Source organism: Oncorhynchus masou, chromosome 30 (assembly GCF_036934945.1).
Source record: "Oncorhynchus masou masou isolate Uvic2021 chromosome 30, UVic_Omas_1.1, whole genome shotgun sequence".
In the NCBI taxonomy this organism is placed as follows: Eukaryota; Metazoa; Chordata; class Actinopteri; order Salmoniformes; family Salmonidae; genus Oncorhynchus; species Oncorhynchus masou.
Genome location: NC_088241.1, coordinates 43,422,923 through 43,443,291, shown reverse-complemented (window position 1 = coordinate 43,443,291; position 20,369 = coordinate 43,422,923). Strand labels below are relative to the sequence as shown.

The following is a 20,369-nucleotide window of genomic DNA, read 5'->3' as shown; positions in this document are numbered from 1 at the left end:
GCTATTACTACTACCACTGCTGCTATTACTACTACCACTGCTGCTATTACTACTACCACTGCTGCTATTACTACTACCACTGCTATTACTACCACCACTGCTATTACTACCACTACCACTGCTATTACTACCACTACTACTACAACTGCCGCAACTACCACTGCTGCCGCTACTACTACTGCTACTACCACCACACCCACTGCTACTGCTACTACTACTGCTGATACTACTATAACTACTACTGCTGCTACCACTACTACTGCTACCACCACTGCTACTGCAGCTACTACCACTGCTGCTGCTGCTACTACTACTGCTGCTGCTACTACTACCACTGCTGCTACTACTACTACTACTACCACTGCTACTACTACTGCTACTACTACTACTGCTGCTACTACTACTACTGCCGCAAGTACCACTACTACTGCTGCTGCTGCTACTACCACTACCGCTACTCTACTACTACTACAACAACTACTGCTGCAACTACTACTACTACCGCTACTACTACTACTACTACTTCTGCCGCTGCTACTACTACTACAACTCCTGCTGCAACTACTGCTGCTACTACTACCGCTGCTGCAGCCACTACTACTACTACCACTACTGCAGTTACTGCCGCTACTACTACTACTAGTACTACTCCCGTTGCTACTACTACTACTGCCGCTACTACTAGTACTACTGCCATTGCTACTACTACTACTGCTGCAATTACTGCTGCTACTACTACTGCCGCTACTACTAGTACTACTGCCGTTGCTACTACTACTACTGCTGCTACTACTACTTCTGCCGCTGCTGCTACTACTACTACTGCCGCTACTACTGCCGCTACTACTAGTACTACTGCCATTGCTACTATTACTACTGCTGCAATTACTGACGCTACTACTACTGCCGCTGCTACTACTACTACTACTGCAACTGCTGCTACTACTACTTCTGCCACTACTGCCGCTGTTACAACCGCTGCTACTACTACTGCCGCTGCTATTACTACTACTACTTCTACTGCCGCTACTACTACTACTACTGCCATTGCTACTACTACTACAATTACTGCCGCTACTACTACTGCCGCTACTATTACTACTACTACTTCTACTGCCGCTACTACTACTACTTCTCAAAAAAGTTAACCAGGTTTATTGATATTAAAGAGAAACAGGAGAACAGTACAGGCTATGTTGAGCTGATCCTCAACATGTATGCCAATAGTGCGTGGTTTAACATAACCAGGAAGTAAACAAGGCCAATGGACATGTCCTATCCATGTCCTACTTAAGGGGAGACGACTAAGGGGATTATTATTTTAGTCAAATAAGAACTATTTCAGACATCTTTTCATGGCCTCTGTGTGTGCTACTAGACCAGAGCCAAACCAGCAGCATCTGTATTCTGCTCATATATTTAGGAAGCAGAGAAATAAATCAAACATTTGCAGATGTTATCACAGATACAGCAAATGGCTTTTCTGTCTCCAACAGAGGAGTAATAATACTTGATACGAAACAATACACACATAATCCAAAAGTAAAAAGAAAGAAATATCAGAACATATATATATACACACACACACAGTGGGGCAAAAAAGTATTTAGTGAATGACCTGCAGAGAGCTGGGACCAAAGTAACAAAGCCGACCATCAGCAACACACCACGCCGCCAGGGACTGTGTATATATATGTGTGTGTGTGTGTGTGTGTGTGTGTGTGTGTGTGTGTGTGTGTGTGTGTGTGTGTGTATATATACACACACACATACATACAGTGGGGCAAAAAAGTATTAATTAAAAATCATACAATGCGATTTTCTGGATTTTTTTTCTTCTCATTTTTGACCCACTGTGTACACACACACACACACACACACACACACACACACACACACACACACACACACACACACACACACACACACACACACACACACACACACACGTGAAGTGTTGGTCCCATGTTTCATGAGCTGAAATAAAAGTTCCCTGAAATGTTCCATACCCACAAACCATTTATTTCTCTCTAATTTTGTTGACAAATTTGTTTACATTCCTGTTAGTGAATATTTCTCCTTTGCCAAGATAAGCCATCCACCTGACAAGTGTGGCATATCAATTAGATGATTAAACGGCATGATCACTATTGCTGGGCACAACAAAAGGCCACTCACACAACACAATGACACAGATGTCTCAAGTTTTGAGGGAGCGTACAATTGGCATATTGACTGCAGGAATGTCCACCAGAGCTGTTGCCAGAGAATTGAATGTTCATTTCTATACCAGAAGCCACCTCCAACGTTGTTTTATAGAATTTAGCACTTCGTCCAACTGGCCTTACAATAGCAGACCATGTGTAACCACGCCAGCCCAGGACCTCCACATCCGGCTTCTTCAACTGCGGGGCCGTCTGAGACCAGCCACCCAGACAGCTGATAAAACTGAGGAGTTCTGTCTGTAATAAAGCCCTTTTGTAGGGAAAAACTTATTCTGATTGGCTAGGCCTGGCTCCCAAGTTGTAACCTCATATAAATATCTTGGAATTTTAATTGATGACGGCCTCTCTTTTAAATTGCATATTCAACAACTTACAAAATAATTGAAGCTGAAATTGGGATTATATTTTAGGATTAAGGCCTGTTTTTCTTTTGAAGCCAGAAGGAGGCTAGTATCAACTACATTTTTGCCTTTACTAGACTATGGGGATATTTTATATATGAATGCTTCCACTCAGTGTTTGAGATCAATTGACACTCTTTACCATGGCACTTTGTGCTTTATTTTAAACTGCAAAACTCTTACGCACCACTGCACTTTGTATACCAGGGTTGGCTGGCCTTCTCTAGTCACTCGTAGGCTCAGTCACTGGTGTACTTTTATTTACAAAGCCAATTTGGGTTTACTACCTTTTTATTTGTGCATATTTATTGTTCAGAAATGTGGTGGGTACTCTCTTCGTTCACTGGACTTTATCCTGCTGTAACGGCTTTCTTCTACCTCCTTCGCTGACGAAGAGGTGGAATAAAGATCGGACCAAAATGCAACATGGTTCGTTCAATACATCTTTAATGAAGAAGACCACGAACAATACAAAACAACAAACCGAAACAGCCCTGACTGGTGCAACAAACACAGAGACAGGAACAAATCACCCACAAACAAACAGTGAAACCCAGGCTACCTAAATATGGTTCCCAATCAGAGACAACGATAATCACCTGGCTCTGATTGAGAACCGCCTCAGGCAGCCACAGACCAATCTATACACCCATACAATCCCAAGACGAAACACACTACAAATAAACCCATGTCACACTCTGGCCTGACCTAATAAATGAAAATAACATAATAAATACAGACCAGGGCGTGACAGAACCCCCCCCTAAGGTGCGGACTCCCGGACGCACAACAAAAACAATAGGGAGGGTCCGGGTGGGCGTCTGTCCATGGTGGCGGCTCCGGCTCGGGACGTGGAACCCACTCTATGAATGTCTTAGTCCCCCCTCCTCGCGTCCTAGGATTGTCCACACTCGCCGCCGACCATGGCCTAGTAGTCCTCACCCAGAACCCTACTGGACTGAGGGGCAGCTCGGGACAGAGGGGCAGCTCGGGACAGAGGGGCAGCTCGGGACAGAGAGGAAGCCCAGCCAGGGAGTTGAATCCGGCAGATCCTGGCTGGCCGGCGTTTCTGGCAGATCCTGGCTGGCCGGCGGTTCTGGCAGATCCTGGCTGACCGGCGGATCTGGCAGATCCTGGCTGACCGGCGGATCTGGCAGATCCTGGCTGACCGGCGGATCTGGCAGATCCTGGCTGACCGGCGGATCTGGCAGATCCTGGCTGACCGGCGGATCTGGCAGATCCTGGCTGACCGGCGGATCTGGAATAGTCTGGCTGACCGGCGGATCTGGAAGAGTCTGGCTGACCGGCGGATCTGGAAGAGTCTGGCAGATCCTGGCTGACCGGCGGATCTGGCAGATCCTGGCTGACCGGCGGATCTGGCAGATCCTGGCTGACCGGCGGATCTGGAATAGTCTGGCTGACCGGCGGATCTGGAAGAGTCTGGCTGACCGGCGGATCTGGAAGAGTCTGGCTGACCGGCGGATCTGGAAGAGTCTGGCTGACCGGCGGATCTGGAAGAGTCTGGCTGACCGGCGGATCTGGAAGAGTCTGGCTGACCGGCGGATCTGGAAGAGTCTGGCTGACCGGCGGATCTGGAAGAGTCTGGCTGACCGGCAGATCTGGAAGAGTCTGGCTGACTGGCGGATCCTGGCAGACTGACGGCTCTGGCTGCTTCATGCTGACTGACGGCTCTGGCTGCTCCATGCAGACTGACGGCTCTGGCTGCTCCATGCAGACTGGCAGCTCTGGCTGCTCCATGCAGACTGGCAGCTCTGGCTGCTCCATGCAGACTGGCAGCTCTGGCTGCTCCATGCAGACTGGCAGCTCTGGCTGCTCCATGCAGACTGGCAGCTCTGGCTGCTCCATGCAGACTGGCGGCTCTGGCTGCTCCATGCAGACTGGCGGCTCTGGCTGCGCTAAACGGGCAGGAGACTCCGGCAACGCTGTAGAGGCGGAAGGCTCTGGCAGCGCTAAACAGGCAGGAGTCTCCGGCAGCGCAGGAGAGGCGCACTGTAGGCCTGATGCGTGGTGCTGGCACTGATGGTACTGGGCTGAGGACACGCACAGGAAGCCTTGTGCGAAGAGCTGCCACCGGAGGGCTGGTGTGTGGAGGTGGCACAGGATGGGCTAGACCGTGAAGGCGTACTGGAGATCTTGAGAGCAGTGGTGGCACAGGACGTGCAAGGCTAGGGATGTGCACAGGAGGCCTGGTGCGTGAGGCTGGCACCAACTTCACCAGCCGACTAACACGCACCTCAGGACGAGTATGGAACGCTGACCCAGGTGCCATCAAATCCCTGACACGTTCCGTCGGGCGAATTCCATGCAAAAAGCACCAACACAGCAACTCCCTCATTTCTCTCTCCTCCAATTTCCCAATTAACTGCTTCACAGTCTCTGCTTCGCTCACCTCCAACACCGGTTCTGGTCTCCTCCTTGGCTCATCACGATAAACAGGGAAAGTGGGCTCAGGTCTGACTCCTGACTCTGCCACACTCTCCCTGAGCCCCCCCCCCAAGAAATTTTTGGGGCTGACTCTCGTGCTTCCCTCCGCGTCGCCGCGCTGCCTCCTCATACCAGCGCCTCTCAGCTCTCACCGCCTCCAGTTCTTATTTGGGGCGGCGATATTCTCCAGGCTGATCCCAGGGTCCTTCTCCGAACAATTTCTCCTCCCAAGTCCAGAAGTCCTGTGATCGCTGTTGCTGCCTTTGTTACTTCTCCTGTGGCTCCTGCCCGTTGACACGTTGCTTGGTCCGTTTGTGGTGGGTGATTCTGTAACGGCTTTCTTCTACCTCCTCTGACGAAGAGGTGGAATAAGGATCGGACCAAAATGCAACGTGGTTCGTTCGATACATCTTTAATGAAGAAGAACACGAACAATACAAAACAACAAACGTCGAAAACCGAAACAGCCCTGACTGGTGCAACAAACACAGAGACAGGAACAATCACCCACAAACACACAGTGACACCCAGGCTACCTAAATATGGTTCCCAATCAGAGACAACGATAATCACCTGACTCTGATTGAGAACCGCCTCAGGCAGCCACAGACCAATCTATACACCCCACACAATCCCAAGACGAAACACACTACAAATAAAACCATGTCACACCCTGGCCTGACCCAATAAATGAAAATAACATAATAAATACAGACCAGGGCGTGACACCTGCTAACTGTTCCAAATGTCCGAACTGAATTTGGTAAAAGGGCTTTGATGAACTCTACGCCATAGTCTTGGAACACCTTACAAAATACTTTTAAACTGGAAGAACTTGAGGCTTTCGAGGCTGATTCCCTGACCTGTCAATGTTTTTAATTGGCTGTTTTATACTCCTGTGAATTCAATGGTTTTTACTAGATTACATGTAGTTTTTCATGTTGTCTGTCTGTCATTTTTTTTTTTTTTTTACCTTTATTTTACTAGGCAAGTCAGTTAAGAACAAATTTTTATTTTCAATGACGGCCTAGGAACAGTGGGTTAACTGCTTGGGTAGCCGGGCAGGGTAGTCTAGTGGTTAGAGCATTGGACTAGTAACCGAAAGGTTGCAAGTTCAAATCCCCGAGCTGACAAGGTACAAATCTGTTGTTCTGCCCTTGAACAGGCAGTTAACCCACTGTTCCTAGGCTGTCATTGAAAATAAGAATTTGTTCTTAACTGACTTGCCTAATAAAAAATTAAAAAAATAAAATTCTCCACAATGTACGATCTTTGTCCCCATGTGCAGTCGCAAACCGTAGTATGGCATTTTTAAGGATGTTTTGGAGCAGTGGCTTCTTCCTTGCTGAGCGGCCTTTCAGGTTATGTCAATATAGGAGTCATTTTACTGTGGATATAGATACTTTTGTACCCGCTTCCGCCAGCATCTTCACAAGGTCCTTTGCTGTTGTTCTGGGACTGATTCTTCAAAGTTGCCTTCCTTTGCCTTGATGACAGCTTTGCACAACCTTGGCATTCTCTCAACCATCTTCATGAGGTAATCACCTGGAATGCATTAGTAGGTGTGCCTTGTTAAAAGTACATTTGTGGAATTTTTCTTTCTTAATGCATTTGAGCCAATCAGTTGTGTTGTGACAAGGTATACAGAAGACAGCCCTATTTGGTAAAAGACCAAGTCCATATTATGGCAAGAACAGCTCAAATAAAAGAGAAAAGGAATACACACCTCCTCGGCTGAGAGGCAGTGTGTACAAACAGTACACCACAAACATTTAGACACGCACGCATGCTGACATGCCTAAGAGGAACTGTGTACACACACTCTGAAAAGCTAGGATGTCTGGGGCTGCATTAGGAAACAAACACTTTGGGAGTCGAGACAGTTGGTTTCTATCTAAAGTGTTAATTACCTTATAATCTTTCTCGGGCCCTCTCTCTGTGTCACTGTCCCTCTCTCTCAGTGTCACTGTCCTTCTCTCTCTCAGTGTCGCTGTCCCTCTCTCTCTCTCACTGTGTGTCGCTGTCCCTCTCTCTCTCTCACTGTGTCGCTGTCCCTCTCTCTCTCTCTCTCTCTCTCTCTCTGTGTGTCGCTGTCCCTCTCTCTCTCTCTCTCTCTCTCTCTGTGTGTCGCTGTCCCTCTCTCTCTCTCTCTCTCTGTGTGTCGCTGTCCTTCTCTCTCTCTCTCTCTGTGTGTCGCTGTCCCTCTCTCTCTCTCTCTCTGTGTGTCGCTGTCCCTCTCGCTCTCTCAGTATCCCCCTCTCTCTCTCTGTCCCCCTCTCTCTCTCTCTGTGTCCCCTCTCTCTCTCTCTCTGTCCCCCTCTCTCTCTCTCTGTCCCCCTCTCTCTCTCTCTGTCCCCCTCTCTCTCTCTCTCTGTCCCCCTCTCTCTCTCTCTCTGTCCCCCTCTCTCTCTCTCTCTGTCCCCCTCTCTCTCTCTCTGTCCCCCTCTCTCTCTCTCTGTCCCCCTCTCTCTCTCTCTGTCCCCCTCTCTCTCTCTCTGTCCCCCTCTCTCTCTCTCTGTCCCCTCTCTCTCTCTCTGTCCCCTCTCTCTCTCTCTGTTCCCCTCTCTCTGTGTGTCTCTGTCTCTCTCTGTGTGTCTCTGTCTCTCTCTGTGTGTCTCTGTCTCTCTCTGTGTGTCTCTGTCTCTCTCTGTCTCTCTCTGGGTGTCTCTGTCTCTCTCTGGGTGTCTCTGTCTCTCTCTGGGTGTCTCTGTCTCTCTCTGGGTGTCTCTGTCTCTCTCTGGGTGTCTCTGTCTCTCTCTGTCTCTCTCTGGGTGTCTCTGTCTCTCTCTGGGTGTCTCTGTGTCTCTCTCTCTCTCTGTGTCTCTGTGTCTCTGTCCCTCTCTGTGTCTCTGTCCCTCTCTCTCTGTGTCTGTGTCTCTGTCCCTCTCTCTCTGTGTCTGTGTCTCTGTCCCTCTCTCTCTGTGTCTGTGTCTCTGTCCCTCTCTCTCTGTGTCTGTGTCTCTGTCCCTCTCTCTCTGTGTCTGTGTCCCTCTCCCTCTGTGTCTGTGTCCCTCTCCCTCTGTGTCTCTGTCCCTCTCCCTCTGTGTCTCTGTCCCTCTCCCTCTGTGTCTCTGTCCCTCTCCCTCTGTGTCTCTGTCCCTCTCCCTCTCTCCCTGTCCCCCTCTCTCCCTGTGTCCCTCTCTCTCTGTCACTCTCTCTCTCTGTCCCCCTCTCTCTCTGTCACTCTCTCTCTCTGTCACCCTCTCTCTCTGTCACTCTCTCTCTCTGTCACCCTCTCTCTCTGTCACTCTCTCTCTCTGTCACCCTCTCTCTCTCTGTCACTCTCTCTGTCACTCTCTCTGTCACTCTCTCTCTCTCTGTCACTCTCTCTCTCTGTCACTCTCTCTCTCTCTGTCACTCTCTCTCTCTCTGTCACTCTCTCTCTCTCTGTCACTCTCTCTCTCTCTGTCACTCTCTCTCTCTCTGTCACTCTCTCTCTCTGTCACTCTCTCTCTCTGTCACTCTCTCTCTCTGTCACTCTCTCTCTCTGTCACTCTCTGCAGTCTTGTTCACACACAGTAAAACATTAATATGTGTAAACCAGAGTGGTGGTAGGCTAGCAGGAGGTTCATCTACAGCTCTGAGATTGAGGCCCTATCACATCCTCACATACAGCCTACTTCCTATCATTCATTATTTATTCAACCTTGCAGAGCAGCATTTATAGTGGATAGGGAGAGGTAGGCAGCCCCACATATCCAACCAGAGGGCAGCCCCACATATCCAACCAGAGGGCAGCCCCACATATCCAACCAGAGGGCAGCCCCACATATCCAACCAGAGGGCAGCCCCACATATCCAACCAGAGGGCAGCTCCACATATCCAACCAGAGGGCAGCCCCACATATCCAACCAGAGGGCAGCCCCACATATCCAACCAGAGGGCAGCCCCACATATCCAACCAGAGGGCAGCCCCACATATCCAACCAGAGGGCAGCCCCACATATCCAACCAGAGGGCAGCTCCACATATCCAACCAGAGGGCAGCCCCACATATCCAACCAGAGGGCAGCCCCACATATCCAACCAGAGGGCAGCCCCACATATCCAACCAGAGGGCAGCCCCACATATCCAACCAGAGGGCAGCCCCACATATCCAACCAGAGGGCAGCTCCACATATCCAACCAGAGGGCAGCTCCACATATCCAACCAGAGGGCAGCTCCACATATCCAACCAGAGGGCAGCACCACATATCCAACCAGAGGGCAGCACCACATATCCAACCAGAGGGCAGCACCACATATCCAACCAGAGGGCAGCTCCACATATCCAACCAGAGGGCAGCCCCACATATCCAACCAGAGGGCAGCCCCACATATCCAACCAGAGGGCAGCCCCACATATCCAACCAGAGGGCAGCCCCACATATCCAACCAGAGGGCAGCCCCACATATCCAACCAGAGGGCAGCTCCACATATCCAACCAGAGGGCAGCTCCACATATCCAACCAGAGGGCAGCTCCACATATCCAACCAGAGGGCAGCACCACATATCCAACCAGAGGGCAGCACCACATATCCAACCAGAGGGCAGCTCCACATATCCAACCAGAGGGCAGCTCCACATATCCAACCAGAGGGCAGCTCCACATATCCAACCAGAGGGCAGCTCCACATATCCAACCCCATCAACACCAGGAGGTGGGGGGGGACCAGACATTTCCCGAGACGAGCACCAGTACAGTAGCCTTCGAGCGTTTCAGAGTGTAGGAATTGTGCCTGATGGTTAATCAATCAGATAAGGTTTACATGAGCCTAGAGGTTGGTAGTCCCCTGATACCCTTCCCCATGGACTTCCTTTCAGGAGGCCTGGCTCTGGGGCTGTGAGTATGAGGCTGTGAGTGTGTGGCTGTGTGGTTGTGAGTGTGTAAGGCTGTGAGTGTGAGGCTGTGATACATTCTTACATGATCTTCTGTTGGAGATCTTCTGGGGCTGAAGAACACTGGCGGCGGGACGACGCAGAGCAAACCTCCTGGAGAAAAAAAGAGGAAGAGAGGAAAGTGGGAGGAGAGAGAGACAGGATAGGAAAGAAAGAGGGAGGAGAGGAGAGAGAGGGGGGATAGGAGAGGAAAGAGGGAGGAAAGAGAGAGGGGGGGGATAGGAGAGGAAAGGGAGGAGAGAGAGGATAGGAAAGGAGGGAAAGAGACGATAGAAGATGAAAGAGGGAGGAAAAGAGAGGAGAGCGAGAGGAGAGAGAGACAACAAGGAGAGAGAGTCAGGAGAGACAGACGGAGAGGAGAGACAAACAGCGAGGAGAGAGAGAGGAGGAGAGGAGAGAGACAGCGAGGAGAGAGGAGGGGAGGAGAGAGAGAGGGGAGAGAGACAGTGAGGAGAGGGACGAGAGGAGAGAGAGACAGCGATGAGAGGAGAGAGAGACAGCGATGAGAGGAGAGAGAGACAGCGATGAGAGGAGAGAGAGACAGCGATGAGAGGAGAGAGAGAGCAATGAGAGAGGAGAGGAGAGAGAGAAAGCGAGGAGAGAGAGACAGCGAGGAGAGGAGGGAGGAGAGAGACAGCGATGAGAGGAGAGAGAGACAGCGATGAGAGACAGGAGAGGAGAGAGAGAAAGCGAGGAGAGAGACAGCGAGGAGAGAGGAGAGAGAGAAAGCGAGGAGAAAGAGAGTGAGGAGAGAGGAGAGGAAAGAGAGTATAGGAGAGGAAAGCGGGAGGAGGAGAGAGAGGATAGGAGAGGAAAGAGGGAGGAGAGGAGAGAGAGACAGGATAGGAGACAAAATTGGGAGGAGAGAGAGGGGGGGATAGGAAAGGAGGGAGAGAGACGATAGAAGACGAAAGAGGGAGGAAAAGAGGAGAGCGAGAGGAGAGAGAGAGGAGAGAAAGACAGCGAGGAGAAAAGAGGGGAGGAGAGAGAGAGGAGAGAGACAGCGATGAGAGGAGAGAGAGACAGCGATGAGAGGAGAGAGAGACAGCGATGAGTGGAGAGAGAGACAGCGATGAGTGGAGAGAGAGACAGCGATGAGAGGAGAGAGAGAGAGCGATGAGAGGAGAGAGAGAGAGCGATGAGAGGAGAGAGAGCGATGAGAGGAGAGAGAGAGAGCGATGAGAGGAGAGAGAGCGATGAGAGAGGAGAGAGAGAAAGCGAGGAGAGAGGAGAGAGAGAAAGCGAGGAGAGAGAGAGGAGAGAGACAGCGATGAGAGGAGAGAGAGACAGCGATGAGAGACAGGAGAGGAGAGAGAAAGCGAGGAGAGAGAGCGAGGAGAGAGGAGAGAGAGACCGCGATGAGAGGAGAGAGAAACAGCGATGAGAGACAGGAGAGGAGAGAGAGACAGCGATGAGAGAGAAGAGAGAGAAAGCGAGGAGAGGAGAGAGTCAGCGAGGAGAGGAGAGAGGAGAGAAAAGAATCCCAATAAAACCATCAGCTTTCACAGTCCCACTGGGATTAATAAACCCTTTCTGGTATAATACCTAGAAACATCCTTAAATATCCATCACGTTCATTCTTTAGGGTAAAAAAAATGAAAGACGAGGAGCGAGAGGGAGAAAGATAGAGAAAAAGAGTGGCAGGAATAGGATTTAGATTTTTTGGGGGGGGGGCAAAAAAAAATTCTCTGCACTCGTTGATGTTCAGACGGAGCCAAGAAACTGCCCCAGTCCTCCAGCCCAGTCCTCCAGCCCAGTCCTCCAGCCCAGTGATGCACATCAGCAGCCATCTGTGCTTGCCACTGATGTGTGATTTTCCATCCACTCCCCTTCCAAAGTGCTATCATTTTCTGTCATGACTCATTTTGGGCCAGACGCGCACGGAAATCCAAAGCATTTTGGCAGCGCCAGGCAAGAGGGGAGGCGGGTAGAAGGAGGGAGGGAGGAGAGGGGAAAAAGGAAAGAGAAAGAAATAGTCATTCCTTTCATTGTGACGGCAGTGAAACACTCCAAGCCTGGACAGGGCTTGTAATGGGGGTGGCAGACAGACAGGTAACACTACCGTTCAAAAGTTTGGGGTCACTTTGAAATGTCCTTGTTCTTTTGTCCATTATAATAACATTAAATTGATCAGAAATACAGTGTAGACATTGTTAATGTTGTAAATGACTGTTGTCGCTGGAAACAGCAGATTTTTAATGGAATATCTACATGGGCTTACAGAGGCCCCTGATCAGCAACCATCACTCCTGTGTTCCAACGGCATGTTGTGTTAGCTAATCCAAGTTTATCATTTTAAAAGGCTAATTGATCATTAGAAAACCCTTTTGCAATTATGTTAGCACAGCTGAAAACTGTTGTCCTGATTAAAGAAGCAATAAAACTGGACTTCTTCAGACTCATTGAGTATCTGGAGCATCAGCATTTGTGGGTTCGATTACAGGCTCAAAATGGCCAGAAACAAAGTACTTTCTTCTGAAACTCGTCGGTCTATTCTTGTTTCTGAGAAATTAAGGCTATTTCATGCGAGAAATTGCCAAGAAACATGAAGATCTCGTACAACGCTGTGTACTACTCCCTTCACAGAACAGCGCAAACTGGCTCTAACCAGATTAGAAAGAGGAGTGGAAGGCCCCAGTGCACAACTGAGCAAGAGGACAAGTACATTGGAGTGTCTAGTTTGACAAACAGATGCCTCACAAGTCCTCAACTGGCAGCTTCATTAAATAGTACCCACAAAACACCAGTCTCAATGTCAACAGTGAAGAGGCGACTCCGGGATTCTGGCCTTCTAGGCAGAGTTGCAAAGAAAAGCCATATCTTAGACCGGCAGACAGACAGACATACGGGGTGGCAGACAGACCGGTACATAGACAGGTCTAGTAATGGGGTGGCAGACAGACAGGTATATAGACAGGTCTTGTAATGGGGTTGGCAGACAGACAGGCACGTAGACAGGTCTTGTAATGGGGGTGGCAGACAGACAGGTACGTAGACAGGTCTTGTAATGGGGTGGCAGACAGACAGGTACATAGACAGGTAGGGGGGACAGGGGGTATGGGGGACAGGAGGACAGGGGGAGAGGAGGACAGGGGGTAGGGGGAGAGGAGGACAGGGGGTAGGGGGGACAGGAGGACAGGGGTAGGGGAAGAGGAGGACAGGGGGTAGGGGGGACCTGAGGACAGGGGTAGGGGGAGAGGAGGACAGGGGGTAGGGGGGACAGGAGGAAAGGGTTAGGGGGAGAGGAGGACAGGGGTAGGGGAGAGGAGGACAGGGGTAGGGGGACAGGAGGACAGGGGTAGGGGGACAGGAGGACAGGGGTAGGGGGACAGGAGGACATGGGTAGGGGGACAGGAGGACGGGGGGACAGGAGGGACGGGGTTAGGGGGGACAGGAGGGCGGGGGGTAGGGGGGACAGGAGGACGGGGGGTAGGGGGGACAGGAGGACGGGGGGTAGGGGGGACAGAAGGACGTGGGACAGGGGTAGGGGGACAGGAGGACAGGGGTAGGGGGACAGGAGGACAGGGGGTAGGGAGACAGGAGGACAGGGGGTAGGGAGACAGGAGGACAGGGGTAGGGGGACAGGGGTAGGGGGACAGGACAGGGGTAGGGGGGACAAGAGGGCAGGGGGAAAGGGGGTGAGGAGGACAGGGGGTAGGGAGGACAGGGGGTAGGGGGACAGGGGGTAGGGGGGACAGGAGGACAGGGGGAGAGGAGGACAGGGGTTAGGGGGGACAGGAGGACAGGGGGAAAGGAGAACAGGGGGTAGGGGGGACAGGAGGACAGGGGGAGAGGAGGACAGGTGTAGGGGGAGAGGATGACAGGGGGTAGGGGGAGAGGAGGACAGGGGGTAGGGGGGACAGGAGGTGAGGAGGACAGGGGGAGAGGAGGACAGGGGGTAGGGGGAGAGGAGGACAGGGGGTAGGGGGAACAGGAGGACAGGGGGAGAGGAGGACAGGGGGAGAGGAGGACAGGGGTAGGGGGAGAGGAGGACAGGGGGAGGGGGGACAGGAGGACAGGGAGGACAGGGGGAGAGGAGGACAGGGGGTAGGGGGGACAGTAGGACAGGGGGAGCGGAGGACAGGGGTAGGGGGAGAGGAGGACAGGGGGTAGGGGGGACAGGGGGTAGAGGGAGAGGAGGACAAGGGGTAGGGGGGACAGGAGGGAAAGGAGGTAGGGGAAGAGGAGGACAGGGGGTAGGGGGGAGAGGAGGACAGGGGGAGAGGAGGACAGGGGGGAGAAGAGGAAAGGAGGACAGGGGGGAGAGGAGGACAGGGGGTAGGGCGGACAGGGGTAGGTTGAGTGGGTTGATGTTTGGTCCATGGGTAGCTCACTCACCTCTCCTGGAACTGTTTGGAGGGGATGAGGCCTGCGCGAGGGTTGGCATGGCCATCTTGTTTAGCCTGCCACCAGTTGGCATCATCCTGGCTCATGATCTGAAGGATATCTCCCCTCTTGAAGGCCAGGCCCGCCTCCTTACACGGGATGGCTTTGTCCTCCGCTGGGTCGTAGTCAAACAGTGTCTTCACAAACATCTGGAGAGAGATGGGAGGGGGAGGTTGAGAGAGAAAGAGAGAGAAGTTATAAAAAGGACGACAGCGGTTTCTTCACATTACCTTTTGTCTCCTCTCCCCACTAGTCACCGTGGCAACATCAAGGTAGGCCGTCGCTACGGCGATCTAAACCTGCCCGGCTTCGGAACCAGATCAGACACACTTCACTGTTGCTTAATGTGATTGGCCAGGAAAGGTCAACACAATCAGGAGTTTGTCTATTACCTGCCTGAAGCCATTGGCTCTAGTCTCTCTGGGTTATTCCATCAACATGGCCTGCATCCCAAATGGCACCATTTTCCCGACATAGTGCACTAGTTTGACCAGGACCGATAGGGCTCTGGTGAAAAGTAGTGCACTGTGGGGAATGGAGGAGGAACACCCCCACATACTAAAGTCTGTCAGCTGTCTTTGAGCGTGGCGAGAGTTTAACATCTCCTGAGTCACAGACTCTAAATGTGACTCCTACTTCGTTCTGCTTTGTGATCTGGACTGATTCGCAGGTCCAAATTAACTTCGGTAATCTTTCCCTACTGAAGAGAGAAACATATTTTGCAGAGATGGGCTAATTTATCTTGGCAGTCAGCGGAGGGACACAGCGCATCATCAACAGAAGTAAGACCTGGGAGAGAGAAAGGAGCGGAGACTTGGACAACTTTCCCTTTATAGGGAAACAACTCACTACATCCTCACAGACGCTAAAGCAGTCACAGTAAATTACAGACAGACAGACAGACAGAGACAGACAGGAAGGAGACAGACAGGAAGGAGACAGACAGGAAGGAGACAGGGACAGACAGACAGACAGACAGACAGGGACAGACAGACAGACAGACAGACAGGGACAGACAGGAAGGAGACAGACAGGAAGGAGACAGACAGGAAGGAGACAGGAGACAGACAGACACAGACAGACACAGACAGACAGGAGACAGACAGACAGACAGACAGACAGACAGACAGACACAGACAGACACAGACAGACAGACACAGACAGACACAGACAGACAGGAGACAGACACAGACAGACAGGAGACAGACAGACAGACAGACAGGGACAGGAGACAGACAGACAGGGACAGGAGACAGACAGACAGGGACAGGAGACAGACAGGGACAGGAGACAGACAGGGACAGGAGACAGACAGGAGACAGACAGGAGACAGACAGACAGAGACAGGCAGACAGAGACAGGAGACAGACAGACAGAGACAGGAGACAGACAGACAGACAGGGACAGGAGACAGACAGGGACAGGAGACAGAGACAGGAGACAGACAGACAGACAGAGACAGACAGAGACAGACAGACAGAGACAGACAGAGACAGGAGACAGACAGAGACAGGGGGGTAACGTCTCTGTATGTGTCAGGGTGATTTAAGGAGGGCTACGTTGCCATGTGATGACATTATGTATCAGATGGGGACACTTTGTTTGGGTCTGAGCAAGGAGGAAACACACTTTCTGGCTCTACAGCCTAACAGCAGTATAAACCAATACATCCTTGCTGAAAGCTCCTGCTTCGCTCTCCCTCTCCTCTCCTCTGGTCCATCTTTCTTTCTCTCTCTACAGTTTTACACATGTGTACCCAATTAGCCCGCACTTCAATGTATTTATTATAGCCAAGGAAAGAGAGTAAACTAGCTCTTCTCAGAGGGGAGTCTGAAGTTCTGGCAGCGATACACAGGTTCAGATTGATATCTGAAATGACCATATTAAAACCATTAAACTATGACAGAGAGAACAACCCAGCCCTCCTCCAACCCACCCACATGCACCCTGTGTTCTGACAAATGGTGTTCCAGCTTGTCTTTTGACCTGAGGCTCAGCTAGGGGACATACTTCCCCAAGCCTCCTCTGTAATTGATAAATGTCTATGAACGACCATACATCACAACTATGAGTTGGAGAATATAGGGATACAGCCAGACGGGAGGATATTCAGTTAAAACAGCCACCTAACGTTACAAACAACTACATTTACAGTACACATAAACCTACAAAACAAACACAAATCTCTTTCACACTCACACCAACACATACATGAGTGTTACTGTGGGCAGCTCGACCCTGTCAGATACACACTCATACAGGAGGAACTGGAATCCAACATGGATTGTACAATAGTACCCACAAGATCCTATCAAACCCTCCCATTCAACCTAGCCATTCCTCTGCCTACATACCGTAGATTTCCCATTGAGTTCATGAGGAATGTGTCGACTCCAGGAACCATATTGACAAAGAGTAGGAGTGCTGACAGTGTTGGGGAGTAGTGAACTAAGTACATGTAGTGTGCTCACAGTGTTGGGGAGTAGTGAACTAACTACATGTAGTGTGCTGACAGTGTTGGGGAGTAGTGAACTAACTACATGTAGATGGCTGACAGTGTTGGGGAGTAGCAAACTAACTACATGTAGTGTGCTGACAGTGTTGGGGCGTAGTGAACTAACTACATGTAGATGGCTGACAGTGTTGGGGAGTAGTAAACTAACTACATGTAGTGTGCTGACAGTGTTGGGGAGTAGTGAACTAACTACATGTAGTGTGCTGACAGTGTTGGGGAGTAGTAAACTAACTACATGTAGTGTGCTGACAGTGTTGGGGAGTAGTAAACTAACTACATGTAGTGTGCTGACAGTGTTGGGGAGTAGTGAACTAACTACATGTAGTGTGCTGACAGTGTTGCGGAGTAGTGAACTAACTACATGTAGATGGCTGACAGTGTTGGGGAGTAGTGAACTAACTACATGTCGATGGCTGACAGTGTTGGGGAGTAGTAAACTACCTACATGTAGATGGCTTACAGTGTTGGGGAGTAGTGAACTAACTACATGTAGATGGCTGACAGTGTTGGGGAGTAGTGAACTAACTACATGTAGCTGGCTGACAGTGTTGGGGAGTAGTGAACTAACTACATGTAGATGGCTGACAGTGTTGGGGAGTAGTGAACTAACTACATGTAGATGGCTGACAGTGTTGGGGAGTAGTGAACTAACTACATGTAGATGGCTGACAGTGTTGGGGAGTAGTGAACTAACTACATGTAGATGGCTGACAGTGTTGGGGAGTAGTGAACGAACTACATGTAGATGGCTGAGTGTTGGGGAGTAGTGAACTAACTACATGTAGATGGCAGACAGTGTTGGGGAGTAGTGAACTAACTACATGTAGATGGCTGAGTGTTGTGGAGTAGTGAACTAACTACATGTAGATGGCTGAGTGTTGGGGAGTAGTGAACTAACTACATGTAGATGGCAGACAGTGTTGGGGAGTAGTGAACTAACTACATGTAGATGGCTGACAGTGTTGGGGAGTAGTGAACTAACTACATGTAGATGGCTGAGTGTTGGGGAGTAGTGAACTAACTACATGTAGATGGCAGACAGTGTTGGGGAGTAGTGAACTAACTACATGTAGATGGCTGAGTGTTGTGGAGTAGTGAACTAACTACATGTAGATGGCTGACAGTGTTGGGGAGTAGTGAACTAACTGCATGTAGATGGCTGACAGTGTTGGGGATTAGTGAACTAACTACATGTAGCTGGCTGAGTGTTGGGGAGTAGTGAACTAACTACATGTAGATGGCTGAGTGTTGGGGAGTAGTGAACTAACTACATGTAGATGGCTGACAGTGTTGGGGAGTAGTGAACTAACTACATGTAGATGGCTGACAGTGTTGGGGAGTAGTGAACTAACTACATGTAGATGGCTGAGTGTTGGGGAGTAGTGAACTAACTACATGTAGATGGCTGAGTGTTGGGGAGTAGTGAACTAACTACATGTAGCTGGCTGACAGTGTTGGGGAGTAGTGAACTAACTACATGTAGATGGCTGACAGTGTTGGGGAGTAGTGAACTAACTGCATGTAGATGGCTGACAGTGTTGGGGAGTAGTGAACTAACTACATGTAGCTGGCTGACAGTGTTGGGGAGTAGTGAACTAACTACATGTAGATGGCTGACAGTGTTGGGGAGTAGTGAACTAACTGCATGTAGATGGCTGACAGTGTTGGGGATTAGTGAACTAACTACATGTAGCTTGCTGACAGTGTTGGGGTAGTGAACTAACTACATGTAGCTTGCTGACAGTGTTGAGGAGTAGTGAACTAACTACATATGGTATGTTTTTCCATGAAGTAGTTTGGATGTCGTGAAATCATTTTCCAAAGTCATGCGAGTTAAATGAATTATATTTTTCTTAGGGGTTGATTTAGCGTAGCTTAACTTCTTTCAGTGTGAAGTAATTGGTAGTTTGCTAAACTACATTCTCAGAGTAGGTCCCCAACACTGATCTAAGATCAGTTTTGTCTTTCAAATCATAATGAATAAGATGGGGGACCTGATCCTAGATCGACACTCTGAGATACTCTGAAAGTCTATGTGAATATGGAGCCCAGCACTAGAGGCAGTGAGCAGTGTAACCCGATCAGCATAATGAATACGGCAGGACAGCAGCAGGACCTTACCTTCGGCTCCTTGCTTGGCGTCTCCTCTTTGATGGCTGGTATTAACTTAAACGTAATGGCCCCTTGGGACTGGGACTGAAACACAGACAACCGAGAGAGAGAGAGAGAGAAGAGCGGGAGAGAAAGAGAGCGATATAGAGAGAAAGAGAGAGAGAGAGAGGGGGAGGGAGAGAGAGAGGGGGGGTAATTAAGTTTCATTGTAAATAACTCAAAACCCAATAAGCCTCATCCAATGAGAAAGCTTTAACCTGAGGAACAGTTTACTTTTCAACAATTAGGAGAGGATGACTGCTGGGGGAGCGGAGGGAAGAGGAGAGGATGACTGCTGGGGGAGCGGAGGGAAGAGGAGAGGATGACTGCTGGGGGAGCGGAGGGAAGAGGAGAGGATGACTGCTGGGGGAGCGGAGGGAAGAGGAGAGGATGACTGCTGGGGAGCGGAGGGAAGAGGAGAGGATGACTGCTGGGGAGCGGAGGGAAGAGGAGAGGATGACTGCTGGGGGAGCGGAGGGAAGAGGAGAGGATGACTGCTGGGGGAGCGGAGGGAAGAGGAGAGGATGACTGCTGGGGGAGCGGAGGGAAGAGGAGAGGATGACTGCTGGGGGAGCGGAGGGAAGAGGAGAGGATGACTGCTGGGGGAGCGGAGGGAAGAGGAGAGGATGACTGCTGGGGGAGCGGAGGGAAGAGGAGAGGATGACTGCTGGGGGAGCGGAGGGAAGAGGAGAGGATGACTGCTGGGGGAGCGGAGGGAAGAGGAGAGGATGACTGCTGGGGGAGCGGAACGGAGGGAAGAGGAGAGCTGCCAAGAGGATTCTGGTCCTAAAGCAACCACTGCTTTTAACAGGTCCCAGTCTACCAATTCCAAACCATCTTTCTCTTTCCTCTCCATCTCTACCCAGAGCTGATCTGAGGACTGTGGCGGTGTGTGTGTGTGTTTGGAGCGACTACAAAGCCCCCTACAGGGACCCTTCCCTGCCTGTCTCTTCCAGGGGGAGTATGTGGCCCAACATACCCCAAACAGAGGCTGCTCCTGGGCCTGCTGGTACAGCCAGAGTTTAGCTTAGCTGTCAACACAGATGAATCATAGGGACATGGCCGCCCAGTAAGGATGAGTTAGGAGGAGAGAGTCCTGCCACTACAAACAAGACTGTAAATCTCTATAGCCGCGGGGCCCCGGCACCAAAACACAACTATAAACAGCAGGTCAATGATAACATACACACACAAGCATGGACTAAAACACAGACAGACACGCACACACACCAGAATGTGGATGATTTCATCTGGCTTCTTGTCATCCACAGGAACCCCGTTCACTTCCCTCAGCATGTCGCCTACATGGATCAGACCTGGGACAGGGACAAGACAGGGGAGAGAGAGGGAGGAAGAGAGAGAG

At 50.7% G+C, this 20,369-nt stretch overlaps 1 protein-coding gene across 3 annotated transcripts in view; it reads right to left on the bottom strand.

Annotated features, from left to right (window-relative positions):
- LOC135522634 (MAGUK p55 subfamily member 7-like) overlaps positions 1 to 20,369 on the bottom strand; it is a 273,268-nt gene that overhangs the window by 74,180 nt on the left and 178,719 nt on the right. For 2 of the 3 annotated variants that reach the window (XM_064949080.1, XM_064949081.1), the window contains exons 9-12: positions 20,237 to 20,322; positions 18,977 to 19,051; positions 14,293 to 14,489; positions 9,980 to 10,047 (exon numbers count right to left, since the gene is read on the bottom strand). In XM_064949080.1, the coding sequence (XP_064805152.1) occupies positions 9,980 to 10,047; positions 14,293 to 14,489; positions 18,977 to 19,051; positions 20,237 to 20,322 (426 nt within the window). The remainder of the gene's footprint in view (positions 1 to 9,979; positions 10,048 to 14,292; positions 14,490 to 18,976; positions 19,052 to 20,236; positions 20,323 to 20,369) is intronic. The other variant, XM_064949082.1, reaches the window with a different exon arrangement.